The 12,807-nt window shown below is 39.5% G+C and overlaps 1 protein-coding gene across 1 annotated transcript in view; it reads left to right on the forward strand.

Moving 5' to 3' along the window:
* Positions 1 to 8,612, forward strand: part of LOC126263255 (spermatogenesis-associated protein 17) — a 31,936-nt gene extending 23,324 nt beyond the window's left edge. Inside the window, exons 2-3 of the mRNA XM_049960340.1 lie at positions 3,014 to 3,664; positions 8,539 to 8,612. Coding sequence (XP_049816297.1) covers positions 3,014 to 3,664; positions 8,539 to 8,612 — 725 coding nt within the window. The remainder of the gene's footprint in view (positions 1 to 3,013; positions 3,665 to 8,538) is intronic.
* Positions 8,613 to 12,807: the final 4,195 nt, after the last annotated feature.

Raw genomic sequence — 12,807 nt, forward strand, 5'->3', positions numbered from 1 at the left:
AACTATCTCCGACTGAGAACGTTTGGAGCTTAATGGGCAGGGTCCTCCAACCATCTTGGAAATTTGACGGTCTAACGCGCCATCTGGACAGAATTGGCACAATATCCCTCACGAGGACCTCCAACAACTCTGTAAATCAGTGCCAAGCCGAGTAAATGCTTGCATAAGGGCCAGAGATGAAACAACATGTTATTGACTTGCCAAGTTTGTGACGCCCTTTCTCTTCAATAAATCATCCAATTTTTATGAAGTTATACTCATTTGTTGGTTCGTAGATTGTTTTCAGAGCGTATATTACTTACCAGCAAGCAGTACGAATCAAAATTCCGGCTCCATGTGCAGTCTGAAACTGCAGGAGTGCTACAATGATCTCTGCACAGCCAGTTAACAACAATAAAAAAACCACAGGCGCAGAACAAGCAAGAATCACTTGTTCCGTTTTTCGATTAAGGTACTTTTGCATCTCTAAGAAATTATTTGCAGATTACATTCACTGTTAAAACTTTCGCCTCTCTAAAGCGAAAATTGTCGGTCTGTGAAAACCGTTTACTGTTTTGAAAATAAAGTGCTAGTTTTTATTAACTGTGCATTATTTACTTGCAGATATCTGTTTTTTAATTACTTGAATAAAAGTGTCTATTTAGCTTTAAAAACTCTTCATTTAGTTATGTGTAAAGTAATCGACAAGTTTGTCGTGTTATATAATGAAACGACGTTGCAGAAATTGAAGTAGAGAACTTAACGTCTTGAATTACCATCCAGTTGCAGGCAACGGAACGTGGCTGCCAAACGTTCACGTGGAGGTGAGCATGCAGCCAAACGATATCTTGTTTCGGTGTCATCGGCGTAATTAAGCTAAAATTATTCGAATGTGCCATTGTCCATCCATAAATCATTATTACAATCAGCAAGAGCATTTTCACGGAGGTGGTGACGTAATAGAGGCCTATATCCATAACCATATCTAATCTCTCGTCGCCTTTTAAGCAAAAAAATGGTTCAAATGTCTCTGAGCACTATGGGACTTAACATCTATGGTCATCAGTCCCCTAGAACTTAGAACTACTTAAACCTAACTAACCTAAGGACATCACACAACACCCAGCCATCACGAGGCAGAGAAAATCCCTGACCCCGCCGGGAATCGAACCCGGGAACCCGGGCGTGGGAAGCGAGAACGCTACCGCACGACCACGAGATGCGGGCACCTTTTAAGCCATACCGCTATTCGTCTCTCTTTATGATTTTATAAGCTCAAATAAACATATGCGGCACAAGCAGCAGCACGATCTTTAACTTTCTTGAGGACATGATATTCAAAACTACACACACTTGCAAGCGTAGCACACGACTGTCAACGTCATATTAGCTTGGCACGTGAAGAAAAAAAAAACGGCACACTCCACGCGAAGATAGGCGTTACTGTGGCGGACACTACAGTCACACTTCGGCACGCAGCCCTGGAAGTCCCCCCCCCCCACACACACACACCACGCCCACCGCTTGAGTACTCCAAGCGCGTGCTTTTAGAATTGATTCAAATGACTCAGAGCCCTATGCGACTTAACATCTGAGGTCATCAGTCCCCTAGAACTTAGAATTGCTTAAACCTAACAACCTAAGGACGTCACACACATCCATGCCCGAGGTAGGATTCGAACCTGCGACCGTAGCGGTCGCGCGGTTCCAGACTAAAGCGCCTAGAACCGCTCGGACACAGAAGCCGGCTTTAGAATTGGCAGTTCGCAGAGCGCGTGTATACGAAACTATTTGGTACGTTGCTTGCATAATAGCGGTTCAGTCGTAAACAATATTTCAATCTCTACAAGCTTATTAGTGATCGACTGTACTATGTTCGTACACATAATACTTTATTCTACTTTCCTGGCGATTATTACTCATTATTATCTTAAGTGGAATCATTGTTACATTCCATTGCCGCTTATCTATAAAAATAATCAGAGCTAGAATCCGATGTTTTCTTAATTCTTGTGGATCTTCAAATCTTAGCTAATGTAGGCCCAGATCTTTCTTTCGATGTTTCAAAAATGGCTCCAAGCACTATGGGACTTAACATCTGATGTCATCGGTCCCATAGACTTAGAACTACTTAAACCCAACTAACCTAAGGACATCACACACATCCATGACCGAGGCAGGATTCGAACCTGCAACCGTAGCAGCAGCGCGGTTCCGGACTGAAGCGCCTAGAACCGCTCCGCCACAGCGGCCGGCCTTACGATGTTTCTCCCAATTTGTGTGCAGGTTATAAGTGTAGATCTTGGTTGCTGGAAGCTGCCTCTTTGGTTCATCTCTTGCTGCTGGTGTTTACCCCACTCGTAGTCTCTCGTACATGTTTTCTTTGGTTGCAATGGCTAAATGAAATGAGCCTTGCCATATTTATTTTCCACCTATAATTCAACATGCTAGAAGGATTTGAACGTGACTGGTTCTAACGTATCGTCCGGTAAGATGGCCCTGCTGCTAGCTTTTTTTTTATTCATTTCATAGTTCCGAAGCGAAATAAATTTACTTCAATTTTTGCTTACCTATAATAGCTTTCCTGGTTGTTTTATTTTGGCCCTTCATGAATATCTTTATATGATGCTATGTTTCATTACGTAAATTACAGTTCTGCATACAGGGCAGTCTCAAAGATTATTTAATGTTTTATTCGTTGTAGAAGTCTTTGCAAACAACGTCAAATACAATATCTTTGAAATTTTTATTGTGATGTGTTGGTACACCACGTACATGGTGTGAGTGTATAGTCATACTGAAGTTGGCGTTCGCTACAGGCATCGTGATTAGAAGCACATTAAATTCTGAGATTTCATATACCTCGCACAAATTTTCTTCGTATTCGTAGTACGAATCGCAGGACATCGTTGCTTGAACATAATTTCAGCTGCCGCAGTTTAGTACCGGTGCACTATGGCATCTGTTTTCCCTTACATTCAAGACGCAAGTGCAATATATAAAGAGATCCAGAAGAGAGAAGATGAAGCTGAAGAAAACAGAAGAGCTGAATATGTTTCGGCTTTAACTATTCAAAAAACAGCGCGCGGATTCCTAGAAAGACAGCATATTCGTCGGTTAAATGCTGCTGCAGTAACTATTCAGAGACACTGGCGCGGGTATGTTGGCAGAAAATTGTATATGCTTCTCCTCCAGAAAGCGGTAAACGATATGTACTGGCAGCATTACTGTACATCGGCAACACAAATACAGAAAATATGGCGAGGTTATGTTGTTAGAACACGAATCTTCAATTATTACGAGTTCAAAGCAAGAGTTAAAGAGGCGGTAGAAAAGGACGCAGAATTACTCGACAAGATGCAACAGAATAACGACAGATTCGAAACAGCGGTAATGGATGTGCTTGAGAATGAAGCTAAGCAGTGGGTGCTGTTTATTTTGTTTAAACTACATCATTTGGTGAGAACTACCAACCAACGCGGTATATATAGTAAAAATACAGGCACAGAACTATCGGCCATTGAGAAACAACTTAAAAGTCTTTCTTATACAAAATATGTGAAACTTTTACGTGCTCAGAGGAAACAAGCCAGTAAGATGATTTCATCTTCACTCGCCCTGAAGTATGGAATTGATTATGGCAAAGAAATTGAAAAGCTGCATAATACCAGCGTGATTCGTCAGGGTAAATACGAAGACCCCTCAAACAGAATTAAGTGTGCTCAACCTAAAGTTAACCGATTTTCGTTTCCACGCGTCAGATACAATGACAATCATCTAATTATGAAGCAAGCCCAATACCAACCTGTGAAGTTCAATCTCAGGGAAACTGATCCTGCCAAGAATGTGTGTGACAACGATTTCGTCAATATTTTACGTCCAATAGAAGTATTTGATAAAATTAAGGTGTACGATAAAGATTCCTTTTGCCCTTTAACATGTGCTCTTGAAATTTTCTTAGAGAGATGTAATAGTTCTTCTCTATGAAAGATACAAAACTGAAAACCTTGAGTCAATTATGTGCTTTATTGTAGAATTAAGGCTAATGTATTGTCACAGTAGCACTGCTGAATGGTGAAATTACGAGCATAAGTTTTTGGGAAGCCTGCATTTTTACCGAAACCTCTTGTCGCTCTACTTTGTGTCTGTGTCACCGAAGACAAACGGTTTCCTAGTTCATTATGAAATGAGTAAGGATACCCTGGTGTGATGGTCATTTTGCCATGATTACTGTTACGTTTTTTGTACCAGATCGTTAATGATTCACAGTTCAACAGAAACCTCTCATGAGAAAAAAGAAATTAAAAAATATGTATAAGAGGAAAATTACATGTCTAGCATTACTGTACATCACTCATCATATGAAAAAATGACATTTAATATGCAGCTATCAATATTTTGCTATTCATACCTACTTGCTTTCTAACAAGCCTTTGTTATTACTAGTCAGATAAAATTGTGCATCGCAAATGCTGGAAAAAAATAAATTAAGGATATTTCACTATAAACGCAAAGATGTAAATCCAAAATAATTTGGGTCAATAGGAATATTAGAAACTAGTCATCGGCTTTGACCGGTGAAGTAATGTTAATGACAGCTGTGATGCGACATTTTGGTGCGTATTGTTACAGTTCGGTTGATAGCAAAGCCAACGAATATGGAAGCAAAACACCTCGTTGTGCCGACAAACTGATATGTAACTTAGCCCGTTTGAAAAAAATTGCCACCGATATCACTTTATAGTCGCCATGTTGTTTATAATATATGTTCCATGTTTCATACGCCACTGATCAAATCCGACGACAAGTTATATCAGTGCTGTGATGGGACATTTTGGTGCATATTGTCACAGTTCGGTTGACAGCGAAGCCAACGAATATGGGAGCAGAACACCTCGTTGTAGTGACACACTGATGAAAAAAGTTGCCACTGATATCACTTCATAGTCACCACGTTGTTTACGACACATGTCCCATGTTGCATACGTCACTGGTCAAATCCGACAAGTAACGTTGTAATTCTGCACGTGAGACATTGGCAAAAAGACCTTAGTCAGAATAATGACTAGAAATGATGAAATGGTGTGGCTAGGCTCTGTGGTAGACCCCCGAACGTAAAAATGCTTGCTGTTTTTTCTATAGGCCCATGAGCACACTATTATGCGAAATAAAGTATGTACTGCCAGTAGTTATGTCAGTTGGACATTCACTAATGTCACAAATACCGGTGATTAATAAATTTATACTTTTAATGAAGCCAGTGAAAAGAAATTCTGAATGACCACTTCGCTATACAGCTGAGGGAAAGCAATAAATAAATTCAGTATGTTTTCAAAGAAGCCATACCCTTTTTACGTTTACAGTGACAACTCATTGTGGTGTTTTTAAAATTTTATTTTTACTTCAATAACTATTGGAACAATTTGGGAACCAGTCTAGTACAAAATCATATCCATTTGGTCCTCTGTGAACATCTATGACGTCAAACAGAAATCATCAATAATTTTCTCGAAACTTACAAGCAGATTATTACTATGAATAACGTATTGTGAAAATCACAGTTTAGATTTCTAAAATGTACTTCATTCATTAGACAATAAATTAGAGGCTACTACGTTTATTCGTGATCTCCCAGATGTATTTGCGTAAATCACAATATCCTTTTACGTAAATTAAAATATTGTGAAGTCCTAGCAGCTTCATCTATGTCCACATTCTGCAAACCTCTGAGAAGTGCATGACAGCGGGTACTTTCCGTTGTCTCACCTATTGCAGTTACTAGCATCCCATTCGCATATGAAGTGCTGAAATAATGACTGCTTAAATACCTTTGAGCATGTTAGTGTAATCTTTTCTGTGCGTTCCCTACGAGAATGATTCATAGGGTCTGTGCTAAATTCCTAGATTCTTCATTCTTCAGGCGATTGAAATTTTGTAAAGTTCAAATGGTTCAAATGGCTCTGAGCACTATGGGACTTAACATCTGTGGTCATCAGTCCCCTAGAACTTAGAACTACTTAAACCTAACTAACCTAAGGACAGCACACAACACCCAGTCATCACGAGGCAGAGAAAGAAATTTTGTAAGTAAACTTTCATAGTATAATTGGTATCCATCTTAAAGTGTCTGTCAATCCAAGTTTTTCAGTATGTTGTGATGTTCTGCTATGAGTCAAAGAACCTGCGATTTCTTCGAATATGTTCAATACCATATATTCATCCTATTTGGTATGTGTCTAACACACTTGAACAAATTATAAGACGGGACCCGCATTGTAAGATTGCTGACCTTGTTGAAAGGTTGTCTCATAAGTCTTATTTTTCTTCCAAAGCCCAATGTTCATTGTTGGGAACTCTGAATATTTTTTAAATGACTTTACGCAATACCATCAAAGTAGCCTTCCATTTTATACTTGATTACTTTTGCAGTCGATTGTGATCGGCTTTTACATATAAAACTTGATACTTGTGTCAAGAGGCGAGTAAGCCACATAGACTTCAATGAATTTAAACTAAAGCGGCCGCTAGACGGTCAATACTTTTGACACCATTTCGAGGATGCGCTATGATATTGAGAACATCATAAACCTTGAAAATATACTGCGCTGCCTCGAAATACTGTGGCAACAGCGACACATGGATATTTCCGGTCTGCGCGCGTCTGCCACCATGGAGGCGGATTCACTGTATTTCATAATTCAGAAATAATCGTAGAGAAACTGAACTGTTTCGTGTACTCAAAAACACTCGCTAGCACATAGGCTACATGTGTTGTAATGATTTTGAAAAACTATCGTTTAGATACCATTAATTATAAAATTATGAAAATTTGGTGTTTTGCTTTAATTCTCGCACTCAGTATTAACAGAAAACCTGTGAACTGTAACGGCACGAATTTAGAATTTTTCCGAGGTATGCCGATCAGAACCATCACGAAGGCATTTAAAACATTATACAGATTGTTTCCTTATATTGATCATGGATTTACGGATTTGACATCCTCCGCATGCCCTCACTAGCCGAGATAAGAGATTTATTATTACCGCGAGATTCTAGTGATACTCGATGCAAATCTTTTCACTTCATTATTTGCGATTGATAAGCATAAGGGAAATAATTTACAGGTCATAGAACGAGAGTAAGGTGTGGATGAAGCACTCCTCAGACAAGAAAATGGAAATTTTGCCATCTTGTATAGCAGAAATAGAATTTATAGGCTGTAGCATATGATCACCAGGACGGTCTGGGGACTGTTACGAAATCCCACGGTGCTACAAAAATATGAAACTGATTGTGAAACCCTGAATGTTCAAGCTATTAGACCAAAATTGTATTGTGCTCTGTTACGTCAAATGTTGTGAACTAGGATACCCATCGTACACCCGTGACCATGTGTGACAGTGCATTCGTATCAAAGACTCGGACCGCATTTAACCTTGTCTAGATGAGAGGTATCGTCTTTGGGAGTTACTTAAAACACTTTTGAACTCTGAAGCCATCCTGCACCACAACAATGAACGTACACATAATAAAATGTGTTTCAAACTTTGAAACATGCTCCCAATTGGGTTTTCCAATAGGTAATAAACATATCGATCAATATTTACTATTACTTACAGGAAAATGGTAGGTGGTTTCTTGGAACATTTCCGTTTCTTATGTTAAATCACAATGTAAAAACGTCAGGTGTAAGTAGCAACAATGTAGACAAGTTTTTAAAAAGCTATAAAAATAATTTTGCTGTGAAATTATTTTATTATGTTATTAATTACTGTAGTAGAATGAAGGACTGAACACTTCTGTCACATGCGGTGGCAGCTATGGCGCTTTAAATTGCTTCACACTATTGATGACTACAGCAAGCCACAAGCCACCAACGTTTCTTTTTCTTTTTTTTTTTTTCTTATCTGATCAACAAACCACTTTGAAACTTCCTTCTTTGAGCCTTCATTGCACTTGAGGGACACTACAATAAAATAAAATCACATTTGCATTGTCAAATTCTGAAAAATTATATAATGTGACTTTTTTCCTCGGCGATCTTTATTCTCAATTCTTGAGCATTACTGTACTGCAGTCAACGCAACAGTGATCATCTTCATCATTACTTTTGATTGAAAATGAAATATTTGTAGTTGTTCCAAAGTACCCCACTAATGGGCACAGAATTATATTTAAAGAAAGAAATTTAAACAACCCTGAAGAGGTAACAAAGAATTATCAATGTGATATCATCAGAAACAGGATAGTCTATGCATATGTTTTCATGAAATTGCCAGGAATTTCATACGTTGGCTTGTAGAAAAAATTTTTCAAAGAAAAATTTTTAGGTCTAAAATCGTCAGCAACATAAACGATATCTACAGATGGTAACTTTATTCATTTATCTCAATGTCTTGCTAAAGTTACTGTTCATCGTATGTTTGTTCAGAATCATACACAAAACAGTTAGGTATATTACCCACACGACGATGGCAATATTAGAAACAAAATAACTGCATATCGTTTCAATTTCCCCCACTGTTTCAAGTAACCCTATTTTATGGAACTTATTTTTAGATCATATTGAAAAGAAGAAAAACCATTTCTTACTATTTGATCCTATTACAAAATCTGAAGTAAATTCTGAATGATCTGCACACACACGTAACGTCATTGATTATGTAAGTACATAGATATAATATTCACAACAAATATGTAAAGCACATTCCCCGAGTTTTCTTACAGATTAAGCCAAAGTTCAGACAGTTAACAATAAGTACTATAAGCGGAAATGTACCAGGTCATGCATAAAATCATGTAACAGGACATTTCGGCGTTGCCTCCGTTCTCACATCATTTCTCATAACAGGTGTGGAAACTGTCCGGACTTTTTGGGACAAAAACCGATAAAGATACGCCGAGTAACACTAAAATATTACTGATTATACCACAATCCATGAAAAACAAAATTTACTTTTGTATAAAAATGTTAGCTTTGTCATCCTTTGACTCTCTCTTTCATCCAAATAATTTCTGCCTATCTTATTTCAAGCATGCACTTGTGTCTATGGAACTTTTCACATACTACCACACACACAAGTTTGAACACGTCAACACTCATTATCAGACACAGGATTTTCTTTGGTCAGGATGTCGGTCGGTTCTGTCGGATGATAGGATGTTTCATTACCCCTTTGTGGATCGACGGTTGGTTGTTTGACCGAAAAGTCGCTTTATTTTGGATCGAAGCGGAGGTCATCCTCGCATCTACAAATCCGCCCTTGCTCACTCGTGCAGCATTACTGAGTAAACTATTTAATTCAGGACGAGTAGAATGTTCATGTGCAAGGTTACCTATGTCACACAGGCAACAAGAAGCTTCCAGATGAATTTAGGATCCAAGGTATACATCGCCTACTCACCGATGTAATGCTTCATTACGACACTGTCAGTAGCTACTTACTTTTAAACAGAAACTGTCATATGTAACTAAAAGAGCAATTACACAAAGGCTCTTCTGATTATACCATCAATGATTCTGTGGCAAGCATCAGAATTGTGAGAGATATTGACGATGATGAAAACTCAATTTCCAGCTTCAAGGCCAGCCCCAATTCACGCGTGGTTATGTGTGAAACAATTCTGGCGTTCGATCGGTGTCCTGCTAAGTGTGTGAAAGTGTGAACCATTTCCAACTTAAAAAAAAAGGAACCTACATTTATGAAGATACGTGTCATCGATACTTACAAGGGAATGGTCAGACTTGTCATGTCGAAACATGTATTGCTTTTTTTAGCACTGTTATTTAACTGTGCAAAAGGTCCGTATGCAGAATTGTAGCTGCTGACATGAACTGGAAGTCACCTAAAAAAAAAAAAATCACGAACATGGCTGTGTTTCCTGCTTGGCGCTTGCAGCGACGGCTGGCCACCCCTGGAAATAGTGAGTCGCGAGCGTTGTGCGTATGGTCGGGAAGTGCGGCCGTCTTATCACGGCGTTCACTAAAGAGGAATATCGCTGCACGGTTTTGGTGGAAAGGGGGAACGAATATTCGTTTCTGTGGCATGCACGTCCTTTTAATTTCTGGTACGTATTTCGAAACATACCGTCCTGGAACTGGTTAGAGATGTGAAAGATGTTCTGTACATGTTCATCTATACTCCGCAAGCCACTTTACGATGAACATTCAATCTCCCGTCACAGGTGATGGCGAACCATGTAAATGTTTTGCTGCTTGCCACGGAGATATACCACAGATGCCAAATGAAGCCATTCGGGAGGACGACGGTTCAATCCCGTCTCCGGCCATCCTGATTTAGGTTTTCCGTGATTTCCCTAAATCGCTTCAGGCAAATGCCGGGATGGTTCCTTTGAAAGGGCACGGCCGATTTCCTTCCCCATCCTTCCCTCATCCGAGCTTGTGCTCCGTCTCTAATGACCTCGTTGTCGACGGGACGTTAAACACTAATCTCCTCCTCCTCCATCTCCCAAATGAAGCAATCAACAGAAAACACGCGTGAAGACTATGTGTTGTGCGACATGGTTGTTAAACTTCTAGACGAGCGTGTAAATGGCGCAGACTTGTGGCTAGAAACAACTGAAACACTCGATATTGCAGACTGTGAATCTACAGACGGCGAAGACACCGACGAAAGTTGCACTCATGAAGGCTCTTCGAGTGATAGTGCCACGTACCATCATCAATTATCTCCGAAAGTAACACCAGCAACTACAATTACCTTATCAGACAAAGAAAAAGCGGTGACGTATTGGTTGATCGAAAGTGGTAAGACGCGCCTACGTGTCAGTACTGTTCAAAATAAGTATTCTGAACGTGAATTGTATAGATGGAAAAAGGAAGTCGCTGGACGACGTAAGAGTCGACTGGAAATTGCGACGGAGATAAATGCGCGACTTTTTGAGCTATTTACCGGTGCCAGGCAACAGTCATGTAGTGTCAGCGATACAACTTTGCGTGATTGGGCATTAGAGATTGCCAACGCGATAGGCGCTAAAGAATTTACAGCTTCTCAAAGTTGGATTAGTCGCTTCAAAAGATCACATAAAATTGTAGCAAGAAAAATAACAAAATTTGTATCGAGAAACAGGTCGGAAAATGAAGTGACACAAATCGAAATGATAGAAGCTTTTCTGACGAATGCAAAAAATAAGATCGCTAGTTTTAATGAATCGTACGTGCACAATGCACATCAGTCAGGTTTTCAAAAAGAAATGCGTGCTAAAAGAACACTGTCATTCAAAGGGGAAAAAGATATTGAGGCGATTGCGCAGTCCACGACTGCACTCACCCATTCATACACTAAAATGCCTATAATTAGTCTGGATGGTTCACTGCTGCCTAAACTATATGTGTGTGTCTTCAGGAACCAACTGGACGTTTTGCACCACGTGTCAAAAGAACAACGTTCTACGCAAACAATCTTGTGGTAGACGCATCGAAGTCTGGAAAAATGGGAAATGAAAACGTTACACTTTTCATGCGTCATGCTTTTCTTCCGTTCTGCGGGAACAAATCTCTTCTCCTTCTAGATTCGTGGTCAGGTCATAAAAGGTCTGATTCATTAAAAGCTGTATTTAGACCCCCACCCTGACAAAGAAGTAGAGGTACTTCAGATTCCACCCGGCACGACGGACGTAATTCAACCTTTAGACAGAGAATTTTTACGTCAGTGGAAGGCATTTTACAGAAAACTAACAGAGAAAATTATTGTGTGCAGATCACTGTAATTTCCTGTCTATCACTGTGACAATATTGTCAAGCTGCAATCAGTAGTACATAATCAATTTTCCTCCCCACGGTTTCAGAATTTGATTAAATATGCGTGGCACTCCTCGAAATATACTGATACTAGGCCTGATTCATTCCTAACACCAGCCCAGTTTTGTCTACGGACATCTAACAACGTCTGTGATTTGCAGGGCTGTAATATGTCGTATTTGCTAGTATGTTCTTGGTGCAAAAAAACCTATGTTTTGAACATTGTATCAATATTTCGCATTTTTGCGATAATTACAAGAAATAAAATTTGGACGTCTTCTAAACCGTATATTTATTTGTGTCTCTTTCATAGCTATCTGGAAAGAATGTTGTAGATAACATATCAGCCATATTTGTCAACGAATGTTTAATTATCGTACGATCGCTTTCACTGGGGGAATCAGCTCTCTCACTGCTGTGGCAAAGGAGCGGCGCGTAGCTAACGCACCTTGTCCCTAGATGGCGTTGGTATAACGTAGCGAGGGAGGTCAGGGTTGTACAAGAGGCAGTTATAAGCGCGGAAACCATGCGATAATAATGTCTTACTTCATAAAATTGTTTACAGACTTCCAGGTCATGTCAACAGCTAAAATTCTGCATACAGACTTCTTAGCAATGTTCACTCACAGTGGTAAAAAAAGCAACACAGGTTTCGACATGACAAGTCTGACCATTCCCTTGTTAGTCCTTTTCATTTCAAAAGACCCAATTTTATAGTGATATACAACATTTGAAGAAAAAGGGTGTTGTAAACACTTCCAGCGAACCGAGACGCTCTTGTCAGTTCTCCTCGTGCCAGAGGCAGACTGCCTCAGATTGGCGTGCGCACTGCAGCGCCACAGCGGCACGAACCCGAAGCGGTTAGCAGTCGACACAGGCACGCTATTCTTCACAGAACCGAAAAGTGTGGTTAGAGTGTTTCAAATTTCGTTGACCACATGCTTCCATGATTGCATGATAACGATAGGATATTGACTGTGTTCTGGAAACTGTCATAAATGTCACATTATGTCATTTTATTCTCATTCATAGAGACATCTTGTTTTGTATTTTACGTTTGGAATAAG

The sequence above is a fragment of the Schistocerca nitens genome, chromosome 6, assembly GCF_023898315.1.
Source record: "Schistocerca nitens isolate TAMUIC-IGC-003100 chromosome 6, iqSchNite1.1, whole genome shotgun sequence".
In the NCBI taxonomy this organism is placed as follows: Eukaryota; Metazoa; Arthropoda; class Insecta; order Orthoptera; family Acrididae; genus Schistocerca; species Schistocerca nitens.